General features: G+C 31.4%; 1 protein-coding gene across 1 annotated transcript in view; it reads right to left on the bottom strand.

Moving 5' to 3' along the window:
• Positions 1-1,797: 1,797 nt before the first annotated feature.
• LOC127728719 (transmembrane protein 19-like) overlaps positions 1,798-24,721 on the bottom strand; it is a 27,711-nt gene continuing 4,787 nt past the window's right edge. The window contains exons 2-6 of the mRNA XM_052236366.1: positions 17,815-17,928; positions 16,044-16,181; positions 13,914-14,171; positions 13,344-13,559; positions 1,798-2,826 (exon numbers count right to left, since the gene is read on the bottom strand). Coding sequence (XP_052092326.1) covers positions 2,660-2,826; positions 13,344-13,559; positions 13,914-14,171; positions 16,044-16,181; positions 17,815-17,928 — 893 coding nt within the window. The 3' untranslated portion in view covers positions 1,798-2,659. The remainder of the gene's footprint in view (positions 2,827-13,343; positions 13,560-13,913; positions 14,172-16,043; positions 16,182-17,814; positions 17,929-24,721) is intronic.

The raw sequence follows: 24,721 nt of genomic DNA, 5'->3' as shown, positions 1-24,721 counted from the left end.
ATGAATGAACTTTGGTAGGCCAATACTACAAATTAGGAGTAAATTGACAAATATTATAATTTTTTACAAAATATCATGAAAACTTGAATTGAATCCATTTACTTCTTTCTCTTATTTTCTAATATTTCATTCTCTTAAAATTTATTGTCAGAATAATTTACATACAGAAGTTTCTTCCTTTCGTTGAAAAGTTGATATATTTAAGGAATGACTGTATTCTGTCTATGAAGAAATAACATTAAAAATGTGGTCACACTGAATGACCCACGTAGCAGGTTATGTAAAAGTGTGCACCACTTTTTTGGGAACATGGGAAATAGAAGAAGATAATGATGTATGTGCTGTTTTGCAAATAAAAAAAAACATGTTTTAAAATGTTTAAGTGTTTTATCAGAAAAAGATTTGACAGGAGCTGAAAGTGTTACGGTAAGGGTTTCACCAAATGTGTTTGTAGTGATAATGGTAGGACCAGATTTTACACCAAACAATAGCTTTGCCAAAAAATCAGGACATACTTGTAAGAGATACTGCCACAAACATAACATGAAATAACAAAATATTGTTAGTGCATGTGGTAATTGCACATAATTCAGTAGAACTAAAACTTGAACAGGCATCTTAATAAATTCAGTATCAATCATAGAATAAAATGCACTGTTCTTCAAAATACTTTGAGAGGCTCAGTTTTTATGAACATTTCATTCACAGATTCTATGTTAAAATTTCAGGCATTTTCTAAAATGCCTTTCAATTTTTCCAGGCATTTTGTTAAATACTGAACAAAAATAGTCAATTTATCCTTAACCTTCACAGGCATTCTATAAAATGCCTTAATTTAGTAAATGCCTGTAACATATACAAAATGGCATTAATGTGACAAATGATTCCAACTGTTAATATTATAGTGTAACAAGAAATGATTCTAACAGGATGCTGTTACCAAGTCTTCCAAACAAATCCCCATAAGCATAAACCACTAATCTATACTTCTAAAATAACGAGGTCCAAATTGTTGGCCGGCATGACGTAAAAACGATGAATCAAAGAATTCAACTTTTTATATAACTAATATAGGACAATGGTGTTGATTAAAAATTACACCGTTCCAGGCTCTTTTGTTTTCCACATAATTAATAATACCAATAATTAACAAGTTCCTGATCGAATCCGATACCCATACCAATAGTATATGTCGTCTTCTTCTCTTAGTAAATTCCACCGTTATCAAAGCACCCTTGTCACACGGTATTAAAAGCCTTTAATTTTAATACTACTTATTTAAAAATAAAAAATTAAGAATTTAAATGTAGCAAAAAGGGTATATACATTCCTTCATAAAATATTATTGTCATTAAAATATATAGAAATGCAAAATCTGTCACTGCAATTGAATACTGTTTACACCTATTTAGTGCAAGTGAATTATTTACATAATGCACATATATATATGGAATTTCAGTTTAATCCCTGACATATATCACATGTAGTTTCCGGTTGTACATGTAGTAAGATAAACTGCTTCGCTGAGCGCAGCTAGATACGCCTGCAGAGGGCAAAAATGGACACAATATTCAAGCTTGATTCAGGTTGGAATTTGGATTGTAATTAAATATTTGACATATTATAGGTTTCTGAATAAATGTAGTCAAAGATCTTGAAATTGGTTATATGAATTGAATTTATATTCAATTAAAGATTTCTTGCTGTTGTGCAATACTTAGTAAATCTGTTGTCAGACTATAAACAAATAAAGTTCAATTAATTCTCAATGTCATATCAGAAATTTATGAAAATAGATATAAACAATTCACCAAAGTTTCATGAGAATTGGTGACAGCATTTTTGAGTTATTGTCTGAAAACTGGAAAATCACCCCTTTTTTTAATGAATAAAACCCCATAACTCAGAAATGTAGAATGTAAAATTGATAATATTCTAAAGGGAGCTTACATCAATATATACAAACAATTCACCAAAGATTCTTGCAAGTTAGTGAAAACATTCTTGACTTATTGTCCGAAAACTGGAAAATCTCCCTTTTTTTAATGAATAAAACCCCATAACTTGGAAACATAAAATCTGAATTTTATAAAAAACGAAAGGAAGCTCACGTCAATAGATATAAACAATTCACCAAAGTTTTATGCAAATTGGTTAAAGCATTTTTGAGTTAATGTCCGACATGTTGACGACGGACGGACGGACAGACGGACAACGGTATACCATAATACGTCCCGTAAAAGGGCGTATAAAAACCAGGACGGTTTCAAACAGAAAGATTTTGAAAGAAGAGAAAACTGTGCACATTATAATCAGCATGACTTTATCAGATGACAATATGAAAACTAAAAATCGTGGCTAAAATAAGGCGTAGGTACTTTAATTAAGCCACGAACCGCGATGTTGCGGGTGTGTTCTTGTATGAAATAAAATGAAATAGTTAGTAAAACTTTTTTTAAGCATACAAAGCATTGTGATATTGTTTGGTGGTTTGATACCTGATGCCATTGCCTAATATTTTTCGAGTAATAGGTCCTGTCCATGATCTGCAAAAATATTAGGCAGTAAGATCAAAAGGAAAATAAACTAATTGCCGATATTACTAATAAGTGATTATGCTTAGTTTGAGTCGCTGAAGTTCACATAAAATAATGGTTAATCACAATAACAACCACCACAAATAAAACGCAACTTTAGGTGTCAACAATCCACAAAACAATGATGATAATAGGTTAACACTATGGTTATCTAACAATGAACATCCACAGATATGTTCCACATCTTTACCTTCTGTTTCTACAATCTTATGTGTTACCCTGTTGTATCCTGGAAATATAAAAATATACATCTAGTCAACCTAAAACCTTGTTAATGTTATTAATCAGGCAACACTGTTGCTTTAGGATGAGAAAAACCATGTTAATGTTATTAATCAGGCAAGACTGTTGCTTTAGGATGAGAAAACCATGTTAATGTTATTAATCAGGCAAGACTGTTGCTTTAGGATGAGAAAACCTTGTTAATGTTATTAATCAGGCAAGACTGTTGCTTTAGGATGAGAAAACCATGTTAATGTTATTAATCAGGCAAGACTGTTGCTTTAGGATGAGAAAACCTTGTTAATGTTATTAATCAGGCAAGACTGTTGCTTTAGGATGAGAAAACCTTGTTAATGTTATTAATCAGGCAAGACTGTTGCTTTAGGATGAGAAAACCTTGTTAATGTTATTAATCAGGCAAGACTGTTGCTTTAGGATGAGAAAACCATGTTAATGTTATTAATCAGGCAAGACTGTTGCTTTAGGATGAGAAAACCTTGTTAATGTTATTAATCAGGCAAGACTGTTGCTTTAGGATGAGAAAACCATGTTAATGTTATTAATCAGGCAAGACTGTTGCTTTAGGATGAGAAAACCTTGTTAATGTTATTAATCAGGCAAGACTGTTGCTTTAGGATGAGAAAACCATGTTAATGTTATTAATCAGGCAAGACTGTTGCTTTAGGATGAGAAATTGACATTACAAAACTCTTAAGTTCAAAATAATGAATTGTGAATTGAAAAACAGCTGTAATTGGTAGAAGTGTTGGGTTATATTCAGAACAATCAAAAACTATACAAAAATGTCAGTATTTTCAAAAAAGTTTCAAAAGTGTTCCTATGTAGTGAGTCAATTTTGACAATCAAATTCATAATGCTCGGAAATAATTCACCTTGTGCAATACTTCAATGTTTAAACCTTAACCTTTACCAATCATAGATCCCCAATATAAAGCCTATATCAACCTGTATAAACTCAGAAGAAGACAAACCATACTGACACAAATAGAATATGAGTCTATTCAATTCACAAATACTTACAAAAATCAAGCTATATATATCTTATTAAACAGAGCAGGAAACTTACATATAATTCAATACATTTATTCATTATGAGCATTATTAACATCCACAACAAATGCTTAAAATAAAGTACACAACAGTGAAAATGATACCGATGTTTTATGGCTGTATTTAGATCAAAAGTAGGTCAAATCAGAACGAGCAGTTCTCTTGGCCTGACTATTCAAAGTGGTAGTAATTCCAAACCAAACACGACTTGAATATCAATAAGTTTGAGTATAGTTTACAGATAACTCAAATGTATTTGAGCACTTGAAGGGTAACATTGTTGATTTTACTTATATTTATCATTCAATTTTCCTGTGTCATGTTGAAATTGCAAATTCTTAGATATTATAGCATGAACATATTAAAATAAATTGCTTTGCCGAGCACAGCTGAATACGACCGCAGAGGTCCAACCCTGAACAGTTGGGGCAAAAATGGACCCAATATTCGCGCTTGATACAGGTCTGAATTTGGATTGTAATTAAATACTTGACACATAAAAGTTTCTGACACAGAATAACTGTAGTCAAAGAACTTAGAATTGATTATATGATATATGTTTTGAATTCATATTCAATTTTTTGCTTTTGTGCAATACACTTTGCTGTTGTGAATTGACCCCCCTTCCCCCACAAAAAAAATAAAAAATTTACCCCCCTTTTTTTTTGCTTTTGTGCAATACGCTATGCTGTTGCGTATTAACCCCCCCCACACACACACACTTTTTTTTTGCAAAAAAAATAATATTTGAAGAATTTTTCTTTTTAATTTCTGAAATCTGAAATGAGAAAAAATTGACCCCCCACAATTTCTTTTTCCCCCAAAAAAATTCTTTCCCTCAAGGTATGGTCATAATCTCAATTCAAATTTCCAATGGAGTTTGCAACCATAATTACCCATTTAAATTTACCATAGTATGGTGTCAAATCTTTCATATGGATTTTTTTGTAAAAAAAAAAAGATGCAACATTTGCAGATATTTTTACTGGTCTTCCTTTAAAAATATGCATTTCTTTAAACATAATTTAAAAGCAGTTTAAGGGAGGTAATCAAAACGTATTTGGGTTACCTCCCTTACACTGCTTTTTAATTGTCTTAATTGTTCATTAACCATTGCTTTATACATAATTTAAAAGCAGTGTAAGGGAGGTAATTCAAATGATGTATTTGAATTACCTCCCTTACACTGCTTTAAATTATGTTTTGTACTAAAGTATTTGTCCATTAACCAGGACACCCTTGTTTTTCCCCCTTTTTTGCCCCTAATTCCTAAACAGTTTTTTACCCCCTAAGGCAAATCTTTACCATCCTTTTGTGGTATGGAAACTTGTGGTATAATTTCAGAGAGATCCATACACCGTTCCACAAGTTATTGTCTGGAAACTAGAAAAATGCTTATTTTTGGCCCCTTTTTCCTTAACTGTTGGTACCATAACCCCCAAAATCAATCCCAACCTTCCTTTTGTGGTACAAAAAATGTATTGAACCTTATGGTAAAATTTCATAGAGATCCATTCACTTAAACTAAAGTTATTGTGCGAAAACCAATGTGTCTTCGGACGACAACAACGACAACGACGACGACGACGCCAACGTCATACAAATATACGACACAGTTTTCTATAATCTAATGTAAAGCAATTGTTTAATTCTTTAATTACTGGTCTGATGTGTTTATCTGTATCATGACATTGTCATTGATTCCTACACAATGATTGTAATCCTTCAAAGTATCAATGGTATTAAAGATGACTTTAAAGTATAATTAACATAGCATTAAACTTGTACATCTAATTCAAAATGTTTTTTTTTTACAGATATTCAAACCTTAAATTTAAAATTTCTTTTTAAAAATTTACAACTCAGGTTATGGGCTCAGAGATCTGCAAACAATAAATCAGTTACAGGAGGAAATAATATTCAATAACTATGACCACAAGATATGCTTTTCCTATACATTAGAGTACAAAATGTTAAACAATATATTTAATTTCCCATAAATTTAGAATTTAATGAACTTTATTCAGCTTTTAAAATTATTGCATGTTAAAAACCAATACACCAATTCAACTTCAATTAAAATTCCACATTAAACATGATATATACTACTCTTAAACTGAAACATTTCTTTTTCGTGGCTTTCTGCCCAGTTAAAACAAAGCATAAGAACACTTATTTATAAATAAACAGAATATTTTGAGGACATAAAGCCATTCCAAATTAATTTCCCTTGCATCTATTGTAAGAAAATTAAAATAATCCATCATTCCTATAATTTTTTACATAGTTAAACAGTTTTGCTCATTGAAAATTATACAAATATGTCCTCCCTGGGATAAAGAAGAGAGCACCTGCTCAAATGCCTTGCCTGATTTATGATTATGATTGATTTTTTTTTATAAAATTCTTTAAGACCAAGGTCTTACTATAGATATACAAAAACTTTCCATTATCAATGGTCCAGGAAAATAAGGTCAAAGTCAGACTGTCCCTGTCTAATGGACATTTGCACCTTAAACTCATTATATACACAAAATACAATTGGCATATAACTAAGTTATTTAGCATTTGTTACAAAAATTTTAAACCAGAAGTGCATTTGGTCTACAAAAGACTCATCAGTGATGCTCTAAGGCATGTATACCTTGCAACAGCTCTATATACCAAATATGGTTGCCCTATTACTCAAATAACTCAAAAACAAGTATGCTGTCATGAACCATGAAAACTATATCAAGGACAAAAGACATATGCCATACAGAAACTTCAGAATACTTATAGGCCTCTGTTTGCAGGGTAAGGATTACCCAGCAAATGTACCTTCTGAAATATAAAGCTTTATACAGTGTTTATGCCATCAGCCAATGCCATCGTCCTGAATATGCATGAAATATTTGCTGCTGAACATTAAGTTAGCAACATTCAATCATTCTCACATTCTGCTACATTTCATGTATATGAGATAAAGAACAGATTTCCAATGTATGTCCCCTGTGTTGCACATATCTTATTTTTCTTTTTTATACTTTTTAATAAATATCTTACATGTACAAGAAATGTAGGCATGAGATCACTTACAATGTTATTTTTATATATTTCTTTTTCCAAGGGCATAACTCATGTAAAAATAATTTGTAGGCACTCTTCAAAGACCTTGCTGATATCAGTATTTGATACGAACTTCACAAAAATTTGACAAGATTGTAGGTGTGAGGGTGCTAACAATGCAATATTCAATATAAATTACATTTCAAAGTTTCATAATTCCTGTAAAAATAATAGATCAACACTGATTTACAATGCAAATTCTATACAATTAATATTAACTCTTTTCAAAATTTGGTTGGCACTGATTACCAAAATTGTCCGAAATGATTCTGATATAAACCTTTGATATGAATTTCATAAAAATCTGGCAAGAATTGTACATATGAGAGCACTCACATAACCAGACAGACGGACAGAGGGACACCCAGTATTTCTATATACCCCACAAGTGTACAATCAAAGAGCTGAAAGCTCTAAGGAAAAATGACGCCATTGTCTCTCATATTGGGGTATTTTTGATGCAAGTCTTGATTTTTACATAATTTACCTACTGAATCTTAGGAGACATTTCAGTTCATGGTAGGTAGGGTGACTGACAATAGAATAGATATGAATTGTATTCATTGTCTATAGCTTTTTTATTTGTTCGTCAAGATATATATATATGTGTGTGAAGTGAAGATAACTACTAGTGGTTCTGCTGTACAAAGAAATAGCTCAAAGACTACCTGAACAATCTACAATATTCAAAGTAATATGTGAATTTGTTTCCCTTCTTTGTAGAATTATTTAACAAAATGATTATGAAGAGCCTGTAGTAAGCAAGCTCGTATACCCCACATAGTCCTTATTCAAGAGATAAGTTACAGGTGACCTAGTAACATTGTTATTTCTGTTACCTAAAACATGATCAATTTTGGTAGATTTAGACAATAGTATTGTTATACTAGTTTGACAATTACAAACATAGTGACACCATTTATACAACTTACTTTTATTGTTGATATATACATATATAAACTGAAATCTTAAAATGACAACATAAATTATTGCAAAATTATTTTTTTTCAAATGATTTAATGTTTGGTAGTCATTTATTTCAAATAGTTAACCCGTACTGAAATTAGGGTATGTGGTATGATTGCCAATGAGATAACAGTCTGATTACTATCGACCAGAGTCCAAATAATGAGAATTTTGAGACTTAAGAACAACAGAGTAGATGTGGGGACACCACATATATAGGCCCATCTGCCCTATTTGCTGCCACCTATTAAAATTAATGCATAGGGTGGTAATTAAACCCATGTGCATTTAATCTGTTGTTCTCTATGTACATGTACATATATGATATATATCAAATGCAAAAAATGCAGCTGTAATGTAAATATGGTAATTTTACATCATTATAGCCTCACTTTTTATAAGGACCTAGCTAGACCTATTTCTTAGGCAAGGTGTATTACATAACTCTGAAAGCAATACAATCCAGTGTTCTCCCCAGGATTTTTTTTATAGCACTGTGGTAAGCGCGCAATACTTGATTGATTCAATATCACCTTAAGTGTTGTGTTTGCGATTTGATATTACATTTATTTACAACTACCAAGTTTGTTATATTATATTAAATAGACAACGACCAGCATTTTTTATACATGTGCCATGTGCATTAACAGAAATGCAAATAAGTGACATTTTTATTATTAAACTTTAAAAATTTAAATGCTTAGATAACTTAAATAATTTGATTTCATTACCACCCGTCCCCAAATGTAGCACACTTTTAGTTGTTTGACTTATAAACTAGTTATATATCCTTCACAGCTTCATAATTTACTGACACATATTTAAAGAAGGTTTCCAATGACAAAATTGGAATTTTATTTATTAACTTGTATTTACATCTATCAAATTACAATTTTGCAATTAAAATTGGTATATCCTTTAAGGTGGATCGGGACTATTCGACTGCGCATAATTTCACGCATGAATTACCATGCACACGAAAAGTTTGTGTCGTAAATTCACTATTATTTTTTTTAATATTTTGATTGATTAAAAATGTTAAATCATTGTACTTTTGTCACTAAAAAATTATTATCGTTATTATGTGTCATATCTGTGAAAGACTCAAAATGACATTTCACCCAATTTCACCATTTTCCCTCCAAATTTTGGGTTTTAAGGCAAAATATTTTTTTTTCCTTATCGGTGACCTATGTTTTTTATTTGCTCATTCTTTAAAGCTATATTTCAGCTTTTTATATTACAGTTTTGAACCAAGTGTCACAGAACGTTTTTTTGATATTCCGATAAAAATATGTCAACACCTCTATTTTCCCTATCATTTCATTGAAAACTGTCCCTTTTACATACCTCTTTAAAAGTAATATTTTGAGCTTAAATGGTCTGGGACCCCCTATTTTTTTTCTCGAAAAATTTGATTCACTCTCTGTAAAGATTAAAATAACAAAAAATACGGCACTTCTGACAGAAACTTCGAATAGGCCCGAGCCACCTTAATATCAAAGGAAGAAATGGAACAACTCTTTCCATAAGTACTGAAATGTTATTAAAAATATGTTTAAAAAAGGCTAACATATTTGATCATATTCCAAGATGAATATGATAGAAATCTTTTTTTTATTATTAAAGGTGGATTATCAATATAGAAATGTTTGTGTTTGGTAATTTTATGAATATTTGAAATATTGCCACCAGAAATATTTTACAAGATTTGACAATACTGTTTTTAGCACTTTTGTTACCCATAATTGTCTCCCTTACGCATTTCCTGTTTACACCAATGACATGTCTTTAAGTATCATTAAAATGCCATTCCTAATCCAAGCCATCCACTGTTAACATAGATTTTAAAATAATGTTTAATTAATAGTTATTGAAAAATTGATGGCAAATCTCGATATTTTATATTTATTTTTCGTTTAGTTATCCAATATTTGATTTTGAAAATAGCGATGCAAGGACAAGTAATCGTAAAATATGGGCTTGTAATGGACAACGGGAATGCTTTTCTCAAAACAATACAGGTTCAACAGTTTAGTTGTAAACTTGAAAAAGTAATGAAATAATCGTAGATGTTTCAAAAAATGGGCGAGACCACGTTGTCTATGTTGTCAGAGAAAGGGTAAAACTTTCCTTAAATTCTTTTGGCATGATTTATTGAGCACTGTCTACTCCTTTCATAAAGTTTCTGCATCTTTTAATTCTTTTAAAAGTGAAAACAAACTTTTTAAATCTTATTAAAGAGCATTGTCTTTCATATGGATATCAAGATAATTCCGAGTATTATTTTTTTTAATGATTTAAAAGTTCAGCTGACAAGAAAGGGTTACATTATTTCAAGAACTAATTTTGTCTAGCGATTGGTTATCATTAGTATGTAAAAATCCAAAACCATAACAAAATGGATCTATTTATATTCTGATTTTTTTACGGATTGTAAAGACATACACATAAAAGCGAAAACTCGTATAAATATGAAAAATATACCAAAGAATAGCTCAAAATACCATTTAATACCAATAAATATATGGACAGGACAAGAATGAAATTCTGTATAGTACTTAAGTATGTAAAATACGGAACCGGGTTCGGAAAGCGGCTTGGAAGTCTGGTCAATGGTAAAAGAAAATTGACTGCGTCATTTTCCAAAAATGAGAAGCAGAAAATGTAAGTCAGAGTGGCCTTTTTTTTTGCTGGATGCTGCTATTATCAACTACAAATATTATTACAACATGCTATCATAAGATCAATTTTGGATGCTGCTATACTCCTTTTGATGCATTATGTACACACATTTATAGGACTGAGGCTCTCTTTATATCTGAGGAATAAAGTTTGACATTAAACTTCATTAGAGTGTAAAATGTAGGTCAATTTTACATACTATTTCAGGTTTCTGCTGTACTCTCAAAGGTGCATCCCTTAACAATGTTCTGAGGAGTATAAAATGAAGACCACAATGACCTAATGTTTGTGGAGTGCTGCTTTACCTCCAAAAGATGCATTGTTCCTCTAAGTTATATACGTGTAGGGCCCTAAGGAATGAAGATCTGAACTGCACATTAAACTTATTATTAGTTAAGAAATTTAACTAGAGTCTCCCAGGGACCTGAATTGCTAAATAGCAAATTTTTCACTCAATTGATCAAGAGAAGATAACTTCTTCCAAAATTAGCTTCTGGTGTATTACTTTCTATTAAGCAGGATTCATAAAGAGACTATTTCAAACATTATTCCTGCTAAATATAGTACTTTCAGAAACAAGAGTGCAGACGCTGAAATGTCTCGCCTGATTTCTGACCATTGATTTTATGTTGAAAGTCTTAAAGATAAAGGTTTTACTAAAAGCATTACAGAAACTCAACATTTTTAAAAATCTATGACAATGAGGTCAAAGTCAGATAAATTGTGTCAGACAGACATATACACTTTACAATTTTTTTATACAACAAACATAATTGACCTATTGCATATGCTAATTGAAAAACAGACCAAAACACAAAAACTTAACATTGACCAATGAACCATAAATGTGAGGTCAAGGTCAAATGATACCTGCCAGACAGACATGTGCACCTTACAATTATTCCATACACCAAATATAGCTGACCTATTGCTATTAGTATTTGAAAAACAGACCAAGACACAAAAACTTAACATTGACCATTGAACCATAAAAATTAGGTCAAGGTCAGATGATACCTTCCAGACAGACATGTACACCTTACAATCATTCCATATACCAAATATTGTTGACCTATTAATTATAGTACAATGTACTTGAAAAACAGATAAAAACACAAAAATTTAACATTGACCTATGAACCATAAAAATTAGGTCAAGGTCAGATGATACCTTCCAGACAGACATGTACACCTTACAATCATTTCATACACCAAATATAGTTGACCTATTGGTTATAGTACTTGAAAAACAGACCAAAACACAAAAACTTAACATTGACCAATGAACCATGAAAATGAGGTCAAGGTCGGATGAAATCTGCCAGACTGACATGTACCCATTACAATCATTCCATACACCAAATATAGTTGACTTACTGCTTATAGTATTTGAGAAACAGACCTAATCACGTAACTTTAACCTTGATCACTGATCCATTAAATGAAGTCGATGTCAAGTGAACTCTGTCTGACAGACATGTAGACATTGCAAGGAACCCATATACCAAATATACTTATCCTATTACTCATAATAAGTGAGAAATTCACATGATAAAAAAACTCAAATTATTTTTCAAGCAGTCACTGAACCATGAAAATGAAGTCAAGGACAATGAATATATGATTGACGGAAACTTCGTAACATACAAGATATGAAGCATCCAAATCTTCTACCTTCTGAAATGTAAAGCTTTATACAAATAGTTTACGTTGACGCCGGATAGTAATACCTATGTCTTGCATACTGCAACTTTTGTTGCAGGCGAGACAAAAACTATCTTGTCAGTTCCGAACAGTAACTATATGTTACCACTATAACAATGCTTGCTACATGTTTAATATTAAACATGATGACTGCTTGTAGAGAGTCTTTCAATTGTGCATAAATTAATCTTTTCAAAACATCTGAAAGTTTCAGCATGTTCAGAGTAAATATTTTTGAAAACTGGACATGTAATCATAATGAAAGAATTACTCTTTTGCCATGTTTTTCATTAAAAAAAAAATCAAATGAACAAGTCTGTAGTAAAGAGAAATTAAATTTTCCTGAGCAGCTCATTCATGTTTTATGGGTTTTGCTCATTGTTGAAGAGTGTATGGTAACATATAGTTGCTTTCTTTCAATTCATTTGGTTTCTTGAGGAAAGTCATCACATTGGCAATCATACCACATCTCCTTAGTTTTTTATTTACATTTGACTCTTATTTAAGTGAGAAAAATTGTAAAAACAAATAAATGTAAGGTTAAAAATAATTCAGGCATAATAATGACAAAAACTCACACAACCTTCTGGACCAAATAAGTTAAAAGAAACACAGGTTCCTTTACTAAGTTGCACTGGGATAACCATTGGAAGGGAAATAACTTTTAAATGTCATCTTTGTAAAACATGATGCCATATTTACACATAATTTTCCTTTTGTTTAAAGATCTCTATTTAAGGGGAAATTAATCTGCCATCTGTAAATGCTCAGGTTTCTGTTGGAAAAACAAGAGGACCATTTACAAGTATAAAGACATCTAAAGTCTCCAAGATGTAATCCTAAGAACTTAAGAAGTAATACAAAGTGGTTGTAAATTTTAAAATAGCCAATAATATATAGGTAACTCCTTTCAAACTTGAGGATATATATATGTGAATAACAAGGTTACTATACTTTGAGAGAACATGATTAAGTGCACCATATACTTACCAGAATACTGAAATACAGCACCAAGGTAGGAATCTATAGTGGATCCTAGAACTCCTGCTATAGTACCTAACAGTATGATAGGCCATTGTGGTGGACATTTCTGTAGGTATACATCTGACAGAGAAAATATCAATGTCAAATAATAGGCCACACCCACCACTAATCCTCCAATCAAACTGCAAAAAGTTCCAACTAATGATACTCCACCATTTGTTCCTGGAGGAATAGTTATAAAATTTAAACGGAAAAAAAGGACATGGATAAAAAGGCATATTGCAGTTTTTCTATCATATTAACCCACTGGTGAATGTGGTGCTCAATAATGTCTAGAGGTCAAGAGAAAAAATTTGAAAATCAATAGATTGATCCATTAAATCCAGTGTAGTAATTCCTATATTTGTACTGTAATTACTTTTTGAAAAATGTTCACAAAACAAATAACTCAACACTGCTCAAACTCAATTTCTTTGAAAGAAATCTACAATACTTAATAATCGGCAAATATTCAAGTATCTTTAATCTTTAATTTTACCTCCTTTCACAGGAGAAACCAGTACAAGTCTTACCCACCTGTTGGTACTTTTCTAAATGTTGTTATAAGTCTAGGTTGTGTATTATACTTAAAAACAGTCCCAAGCTCTGATGCAAAAGTATCACCACAGCTACAAGCTAGTGCTCCCAGGACAGCCATTGAGAAGAAAGAGGGTGTATATTCCTTAGAAAAGTCTACTGGCATTTCTCCTGCTCCATTATCTAACATGTATATCATTGCAAACATTGACGCTATACCACCATTACATATAACCTGTACCCAGTTTCTTTGTCCACCTGTCAATAAAAACCATATCATATGTATCCTGTTAATTCATGGTACTACAAATTGGCAGATTTATATAAATAAATAAATGACTATTTTACTTACTGTACCATGTTTTTTGCAAATATGTTTAAATTACATCCATAACTAATACCATATATATGCAAAATATTTGATTCCTAACATACCAGTGTAATGAAAGACTAAAATTATAGCTATAAAACCAGGTTTAAGTATTCTACTCATCTGAATTCAAGCATCTTTTTTTTTTAAATTCCTAGTCAGGAAAGAGTTTAACATTTACATTGCATACCATAGATTTATTGCAAATTGATTGTGTTTTATTCTGCTTTTGACATGAATAATGTGAGGTCATAGCCTTAAGAAGTAATACCACCAACATATTTCTCCTATTACTCTTTGTAAAATAAAGCATTTTCAAAAATTATTATCAGTTAATCCTTATTTAAATAAAGTTACACTCTGTATGCATAAATTCAAACCGCATGTGGTACCACTTTGAAAATGTCAACTTGTATATCATTGAATATATGTATATATATCTATATTAAGAACATCAGTTATTCGACCTGTTAGTCAAATGCGATTTGTTAAAATATACTTTTTTCACTTTTTTGGTCTTTTGGAAAATGTTGTTTGTGCTGTATTTAGACCCCTCTACCAAGAAATTTGTTTTAAATGCACACGTATAAAAATTGCAGTTTTTATCCAACGCAATCATAGGTTTGAACGTTGTTTTCAATTTAGACTTATATTTTTTCGTTTGGGCTTGTATTATATTTTCCTTCGGGTTTATATGATCCGTTCATCCTATTTCGACTCTTTAAAATTCAAGAGTCTATCCTAAATTGAGGTAAATTATATGGTCTTCCAAATACCGTTTTGATCCCTAACATCACTGAAGAGACATTAATTGTTGAAATCCGGATATGGTGTACAAATTTTTGCACCTCATGTTTGCGGTATACCATCTTCTCCCCATGTTTATTGTTTTCTGTTTGGTATTAAATTAATAATTAAAATCCAAGTTACATCTCGTGATCAATTTATTTGGTAATTGTCAATGGCAGTTAGCAGGGTTTAAGAACATCAGTTGTTTGACCTGTTAGTCAAATGCGATTTGTTAAAATATACTTTTCACTTTTTTGGTCTTTTGGAAAATGCTGTTTGTGCTGTATTTAGACCCCTCTACCAAGAAATTTGTTTTACATGCACACGTATAAAAATTGCGGTTTTTATCCAACGCAATCATAGGTTTGAATGTTGTTTTCAATTTAGACTTGTATAATATATATGTAAATGGAATTGCATTTATACTCAGAAGTAATTTGAACAAAATTTTCAACTTTCTGTTTGATTTCTTAAGCTAAAGTAGTAATTGTTTTGGTGGTATTGCACCTAAAATATCATTTCTCTTTTGTTTGTTATACTTCACTAGTAAACTAATTTTGATCTGAAACGGTCATTTTGATCTAAACAGCTCTTAAAAGACTGAACAATAAAATATTACATCATTTTCAGTTTTTCAGACTTATCAACTGCAGTAACTTCAGTACTATTCAGACATTTCTCTTGCAGTTAATTAAGATCTGTTCATTCTTTTTTCAGACCGTTCTGTGCTGCTATTTACCGGTACACATGAACATTACACTGCAAGCGAACTGTCTGAACAGAGCTGATTTTACAGCACTAATAAGTCTGAAATTCGACTGAAAAGCTGAACATGAATAACTTATTGTTCAGACTTCTCAGATCCTGTTAAGATCAATTTAAAATGACAATTTTAGACTAAAATTCATTTACTTATGCTTTTTTTAAGGAATGTCCTTTTTTTCACTATTAGAATATTCTAGACTGTAAACCTTCTTTAAAATCTTCTTCATACTTCTTCTTCATCAATGACTTATATTTAGTTGCTTTTGATGCTAACAGGAAGAACGTCAACAGCGAAGTGAAGAAACACAAGTTACTAATGGTCAACAGAAAACCAACTATGATACCTGAAATCACAAGATACATGTTAGTAATGGTCAAGGAAACCAACTACAATATATGAAATCACAAGAGACATGTAACTAATGGACAACAAGAAACCAACTACAATGCCTGAAATCTCAAGAGACAAGTTACTAATGGTCAACCGGAAACCAACTACAATATCTGAAATCACTAGACACAAGTTACTAATGGTCAACCGGAAACCAACTACAATACCTGAAATCACAAGACACAAGTTACTAATGGTCAACCGGAAACCAACTACAATACCTGAAATCACAAGACACAAGTTTCTTATGGTCAACAGGAAAACAACTACTATACCTGAAATCACAAGACACAAGTTACTAATGGTCAACAGGAAACCAACTGCAATACCTGAAATTACATAACACGTGTTACTGATGGTCAACAGGAAACCAACTGCAATACTTGAAATTACATAAAACGTGTTACTGATGGTCAACAGGAAACCAACTGCAATTTTTGAAATAACAAGACACATGTTAATTATCATTGCTAATGGTCAGCAGGAAATCCAACTACAATACCTTAAATCACAAGACATATGGTATTAATGGTCAACAAGAAACTATGAATTGCCAGTATAACTTTTAAAAGGAAGCATTGTATCATTTACCCAAAGAGCAAACTGATCCTCATATGATATTTCAGGATTTTTTAATTGAATTTTTTTATCTTCTTTTAATAAAAAAATTACCCCATAAAGATCTATTTTCAGTAGCACCTTCTGTGATTAGCTGGATCAATTGATAATACCCCTTTCATGCTTTTGGCTAATTTGTGGCATCTGCTTTGTATTGGTGGAAGAATCAGCAGAGAACCACTGTTATTTAGCAGGAAAACTAGCTACCATAGTCGATTAAGTAAAGATTGGAGTTAAAAACACTTGCCATAGGGTTGGAAACCCACAACGTCAGTGTTCATCAGGTTGATGATAACTGTAGATGAACTTCTAAGACTGCTCAGCCACCAAGGCCCTAATTAGTTTAAGAGGAAAGTATTTAAAAGAGGTGAATCAGTGATTACAAAAGATGGAAACCATCACTAAGAAAAAGGTGAGGATAAAAAAAATGAAAATTTATCATGATATTTTGTTGTTGCTGCAAAGTGCCTTCTATCATGTCTATATTATATCCTGAATACTATAACTTGCAAAACTGATTAGGCAATGATAAATTTGTACACAACAACATCATAAACTTTCCTGCCTTTGTTCAATTGACATCCATTTCAATTTGCCATACTAATCCAGATGTTTTTGTACATTTTCTTATATTTGAATCTGCCACAGAAATCATGCATTGCATCCTGATGTTGACTTGAAATTACCATGAATTAGATTTATATTTCCGTATTTTCACACCTAGTTCCTCACATTCCAATTAGAGGAAAAGTTGTCTAAAACATGGCCTGCCTAGGGTCAAATCTTTATAAAACCACAGATGCAATAAATAACTTTTAAAACATCAAACACAGAATAGTGGATCCACAATAAATTATCCTGCTAGCATAACCAGATAATTCTTAACTCATCTTTTTTATACTACAAAAACATATTGTCATTAATTTCTTACATATCAAACATGAAATAGTGAATCGGAATAAACTTACCTGCTACTGCACCAGATTTATCCAAACTTTTCTTTCTTAGGCCATACCATGCTAATAGTAAAGAAGCAAATATAGCTACCAACCATCTCCATGCTGCTATGTATGTACTGTAATCTAAATATAAATGTTTATAGTTTCAATCAGACCTCATTGAACTTATATTTAAAAAAAAAAAATTAAAAAGAGATAAATTAATTCAATAATACAATATATAGCATTGTTCAGTTTATTTATAAGGCAACCTCTGCACACCCAGTATGTGCCTTTTGAGGCATGTTTAAGACTGACTCATTTGTGATGAAACTACTAAAGACAGCCATCACAAGCAATGGATGCAACAATATGCACATCCCTTTTGCACAACAAACAATTGCAATCTGCAATGTCCCTTTTGGATGTAATACAATCTTTCAGTGACTGCCTTGCTTCAGGTGATAAATGCTTCCACCAAAAATTTTGTCGGAAACATGATTTTGACATTTGCCTACAATTTATAAAAAGAGTGAAATTAGGACAGAACACTTAAGATAAGTGCTCAGTTTTTATTTCATTCTTTCAAAATATTGGTGCCCATATAAACATTTTTTTTAGTCACAATAAACATGGGGTCTGTATCTCAATCCTTCTTTAATATATATGTGTTGACTGGAAGATGACTTCATGGCATAAGCATTAACACACCAATCTATCATAATAACTTGCTTCAACTGTTAGGAAGGACAGGGTCCTTCTCTTGATATTGAATGAACAAATTATTTTGCTTCCTAATATTACAAAAAATTACTAGTCATGATAGTAATAACTATTTTTTAAATATATGTTGATGTGGAACTAATAGAGTGTCAGACTAATATGCTTTTGGACTATTGGGGTGTCAGACCAATGGGGTGCAAACTATTAGTTTAAACATATTTATTCGTCATCATTACAAATATATCATCACAATTATGTGTCTGGCTGCCCCATTTGTATAGACAGATTAAGGAAATTAAGGTATGACCATGATAGTCCAAATCATTATGACTTCTAGTAAGGCTATCTTGAAGGAAGGCGCTCAGCCAAAAAATATGAATAAGCTGTACAAGATGCCATAATTATTTGGACTATATGATTTGTAAAACAAAAAATGTATTAATAAACTAATTTTGAAGATCATCAGGAATTATAGTGCCGGTAGCTAGCCACTTCGTTCCTTAGCAATTTCTTAGCTTTTTCCATTCTGTACTCAACATTTACTATTTCTTACCCATGATCAAAACCATTTCATACCCATTGGGCCAACTGCATATACTATTTGTACCTCATAGACTAAATACATGTTTACTATTTAGTACCAACATCGGTATCAGAGATTTTGTAAAACACAAATTTATAATTCAACTAGAGAGCCTATGTCGCTCACCTAGGTCTATGTGCATCATCAACAATGGACTCTCTCCAACATTGTAGACAAGAATAGAATTCATGACAAAAATTTCTTTTTTGTTGATCTTGTATTGCTGATCATTTTGTCTGTTTAGTTTCTCTCTATCTTCTTTAATTTTTACTCAAAACACAAAAGAGGGTAAAAAAAATCCTCATTTAGGGGCAATCACTCCTATGAAGAGTGACAGTCTACTAACTTTATCGTCAAATTTGACTTGTTTGTGGATCTTGCCTTGTTGATCTTATTTTGTTTTTAAAGTTTCTATAGATCTATCTATTATAATTTTTATCATATACGGCAAAACGCAAAAAAAATGGTAAAAATCATCATTAAAGGGCAATAACTCCAATAAGGAGTCGTCCAAAAATGTCCTTCATATTGTCTTAAATGTAGATCTTGTCTTGCTGATCATTTTTGCTTCTTTAAGTTTCTATCTACCGGTATCTATTATAATTTTTAAGATATAAGGCAATAAAATGCTCCGCTGGTTGCTGCTTGATACGACCTCAGAGGTCGAAACCCAGAACAGTTTGGGCAAGTATGGACACTACATTCAAGTTTGATACAGCTCTGGTTTTGGATTGTGATTAAATATTTGACATAACATAGGGTTCTGACACAGAATGAATGTGGTCAAAGAACTGGAAAAATTGAAATTGGACTTTTACCTATCATGGCCCAATTTCCAAAATCTAAATACATGGTTAGATTCAGGTTATCATAGAACCCTAAGAATTTGATTCTTGATGAAATCAAACAAACTTTAATTTTCGACATCACTGTGGTCCAATTTGATAACAGGCCTGTGCAAATCCAAAATCTAAATACAAGGTTAGATTTAGCACATTAAAGAATGTCACATAGTTAATTTTTGGACTTATATTTGGACAGATTCAGCATATTCAAGTATACCAAGAAATCAATATAGGAGTAAGATCAAAAATGGTTCAAACTGGCCCTAAGAATTTGATGTTTTTTTAAATCAGGCCAAAATACTACAAATTTCAAATAGAAATAGTTGTGATATAACTTATTTATACAAGGTAACTTCTTTTTGACACATCACATTGAAAATGACGAATAAATTATCCCTCAAGTATGCCTTATTTGTGTGGAAACGTCAGTTTTTGGTGAAATTTTCAATATTTCCAACAGTTTTTTACATAATTTACTTTGGACACCACCGCTGATCCAGAATGTTTTGTGTCTAGGGATTGAATATCATGATTGGCAACTTTTGGCTACTGAACATTTCTGATCCTAGGAGGGACCGTTTACTTTTTTTGCTATCTTTCTTAACCTGAGGCCACTTTTTGTTTTTATGTTTTTTTTATCATGCAGTGAATATAAAATTCAAAAAAATTCTTTTTCACCTGTATGTAAAATTATTTACGTGATTCATTCCTCAGTTTGGGAAAGTCTGTTTAGTAGAAACTATGTTTTGTCCAATCACACTGTTCAGATACATTGACTTAAGTAGGGTACACAAATGAGCAACCTAAATACTGGAATGTAAATACTATTGTGCCACCTAGAAATGTTTGGAAATTTGTATTCAAAGGGAGATAATGTTATGTGTTTAATAGTGAATTGTGATTTTATTGCATTTTGAGTTATTTCCCTTTGAACAGAAATGGTGTAATTAATAAGTATATGGATAGACAGTGTATCAATGATTGTATCTGTTTCATTGATTTAAGTCAGTTGTCAAAAGTTTCTTTATAATATTTTTTTTAAAGTCATGTGTGTTTTGAAGGTAAAAGTCATAGTTGTTATGTGGTATTTTATTTTTGTTGTACGTGTTAATGTTTAAGCATGAATTATAATTTCAGGTTTGGTTACTGATAAGTTTTATAAACAGGGTTTGCTGTTGTTAGAAAAAGTGTTTAATAGCAGTTGATTTGCATGGGAATTGTGGTTATAAATGTTTGGAAATTAGTATTCAAAGGGAGATAATGTTATTTGTTAAGTGTGACTTATGATTTCATTGTATTTTGTGTTATTTCCCTTTGAAAAGAAATGGTGTAATCAATAATTGTATCTGTTTTATTAGATTTAGTCAGGAGCTGTCAAAAGTTTCTTTTAAACTCTTTTTTTTAAAGTCATGTGTGTTTTGAAATGAAAGTAGATATCATAGTTGTTGTTAATCTATTTTTGTTGTATGTGTTAATGTGTAATCATGACTTATTATTTCATGTTTGGTTACTGATAAGTTTTATAAATATACTTTTACCGATTAAAGTTGTTTTTTAATTGATGAAAATAATTTGGGGGGGGGGGGGGGGGGTAACTATCAAGCAAGAGTATAATGAATTTTTGTAATTATAGGGTTTTGTGTTATTTGGAAAGAAGTAAAATGTTTTCCATTTGTCACAAACTAATATCTGCAACATATCTATCTATCTATAAAAATAGTTTATTATCTAAAAATAACTTTTTTTTTAATTACGATGTAACATAACATACCGGTAATGTATGGCACAATTGTATTTACAAACTTCACTTACCTACACTTCCACTTCAACAGATAGACAAAGGTCTATTTTAATTTCCAAGGAAATTTTCAACCATAAGAAAATATTCAAATATGTTCACATTCTTTGAATAGAACACAATGCATTATACACAATTATCACCACAATTAATATATCTGAATCAGCAAATCTATTTTAAACTATGACTCAATTTAAAATTTCCATTAGTTGTACAATAAATCTATAAATGTAGAGCTTGATTAACTATTTAATATCCCAACCCTAGTAGTATGGAACCTTGTGCTAAAATTTCTTACACATCCATACACTTATACTAAAGTTATTGTCTGTGAACCAATTCATTTTCCATGAACCTATTTATTTTCTATGAACAAGTGATGTAAAACCACAAAAATAGTTCTCTAAAATTAGATATGATGTTATATCTATTTTCATCTATGACCCAACTTAAAATTTCTGTTAATTGTACAATAACATCTCTGAATTTTGATTCTGAGCAAATATGTAATAATAGCATAGTTTTGACACAGAATGAATGTGATATAAGTTCTTAGATAATTTTAAAATTGGACATTTACCAATTATGGTCCAATATTCAAATTCTAAATACATGGTTGGATTCAGCATATCATATAACCACATTGTTTCATTTTTTGTTAAAATCAAACTAAGTTTTATTTTTGGATACTTTGAACCTTTATGGGGTCCAACTTTGAAAACCAAGCACAAAATCAAAAAATCTAAAACACTGTTGGATTGACCATATCAAATAACACAAACAATTTAGTTTTTGATGAAATCAAACAATGTTTGTCAATTTTGGACCCCAATATGGACCATCTTGAATACTGTGCCCAAAATCAAAAATCTAGATACATGCTTACATTCTTTATTTTTTTAAATCAAACAACGTTTAATTTTGAACCCTATGGACCTTAATGTGGACCAACCATGCCCCAAATCAAAAATCTAAATACACGCTTAGATTCAGCATATCAAAGAACCCCAAGAATTCAATATTTTTTTAAATAAAAAAAAGTTGTATTTCGGACCCTTTTGTGGATCAATTTGAAGACAGGCATCAAAATAAGAAACCTAAATACACAATTAGATTCAGCATATCAAGGAACACCAATTTAATTTTTAAAGAAATCAAACAAAGTTTCATTTTGGACCCTTTGCACCTTAACATGGATCATTTCAAAAACAGACCCTAAAATCCAAATTCTAAATACCCAATTAGATTCAGCATATTAAAGTCTCCCAAGAATTCAATACTTTTGAATTAAACCCCATTGAAATTGCTAAAGAAATAAGCAATTTATACAAAGTATTGGTTTTGGCCCCTTTTAACTAAACCAATAAGGTCATAACCCCTAAAATCAATCCCAAACTTTATTTTATGGTATAACACCTTGTGGCACAATTAAATAGCAATAAATAGACTTATACTCAAATTATTGTCCAGAAATAAGAAAATCCTAGCTTTTTGGCCCCTTTTTAGCCCATTTTTATTATTATTAAACGGTTTGGACCATGACCCATAAAATTAATCCGAACTTTCCTTTTGAAGTATGGAACCTTGTAGTAAAATTTCATAGAAATCCATACTCTATTACACAAATAAGAGTCCTGAAACATGAAAAATGCTTGTTTTTGACCCCTTTCTGGCCCTTAATTACTAAACAGCTACAACAATAACCACCAAAATAAATCCCAACCTTCCTATTGTGGTATGGAACCTTGTGCTAAAATTTAATAGAGATCCATACACTTATACTCAAGTTAATGTCTGTGAACCTGACAAAAAATTGTTTTTGTTAGACCCTTTTTGGCCCCTAATTCTTAAACAGCTATGACAATAACCCCCAAAATTAATCCCAACCTTCCTATTGTGGCTCGCCACGATATAGCCTTTTTGTGCTGATGCAGCGTAAAGCAATCACCAATCAATCAATCCTATAGTGGTGTGGAACCTTGTGCTAAAATTTTGACCAGAGAAATATCTCTTATACTCAAGTTACTGTCTTAAAACCAGACAAATAATTGTTTTTGGCCCCTTTCTGGCCCTTAATTACAAAACAGCTAAGACAATAACCCCAAAAATCAATCCCAACTCTCCTATTGTGGTATAGAACCTTGTGCTAAAATTTCTTACACATCCATACACTGATACTAAAGTTATTGTCTGCGAACCAATTTATTTTCCATGAACTAGTAAAACTGACCTTTTTTGGCCCCTAATTACAAAACCGCTAAGACAATAGCCCCCAAAAACAATCCCAACCATCCTTTAGTGGTATGGAACCTTGTGGTAAAATTTCATAGAGATCCATGAACTTATACTTAAGTTATTGTCTTCAGACGCAGACAACACCATAACATAATACGAAACGGAAATAAATTTGAGGTCGTATATAAACACAAAACATTGGTAAAAATCGTCATCACAGGGCATTAACTCTAATTAGGAGTTGAATGATCATTTAGACAATGAATACTTATTCGTAGATCTCGTCTTGCTGATCATTTTTGCAACCTAAAGTTTCTCTCTATCTATTATAGTTTTCAAGATAAAAGGAAAAATGAAAAAATATGGTAAAATTTGTCATTTAAGGGCAATATCTCCTATAAGAGGTCGCCTGACAGTTTTGTTGTCAATGAACAATTGGTAGAGCTCAACATTCTGAACATTTCTGCCCTGTCAGAATTTCTCTTTTTATAAGGGTTTTCAAAATAAAAGATAAAACTTGCATTTTACCCTATGTTCTACTTTTAGCCATTTCGGCCATCTTGGTTGGCGGGCAGGGTCATCAGACACATTTTTTAAACTAGATACCCCAATGATGATTTTGGCTAAGTTTGGTAAAATTTGGTTCTGTAGTTTCAGGGGAGAAGATTTTTGTAAAAGTAAACGGCGACGGACAATGGACGCCAAGTGACGAGAAAAGCTCATTTGGCCCTTCATGCCCTTTGGGCCAGGTGA

Source organism: Mytilus californianus, unplaced genomic scaffold (genome assembly GCF_021869535.1).
Source record: "Mytilus californianus isolate M0D057914Y unplaced genomic scaffold, xbMytCali1.0.p SCAF_2, whole genome shotgun sequence".
Lineage (NCBI taxonomy): Eukaryota > Metazoa > Mollusca > Bivalvia > Mytilida > Mytilidae > Mytilus > Mytilus californianus.
This window is presented reverse-complemented; position numbering and strand designations above follow the sequence as displayed.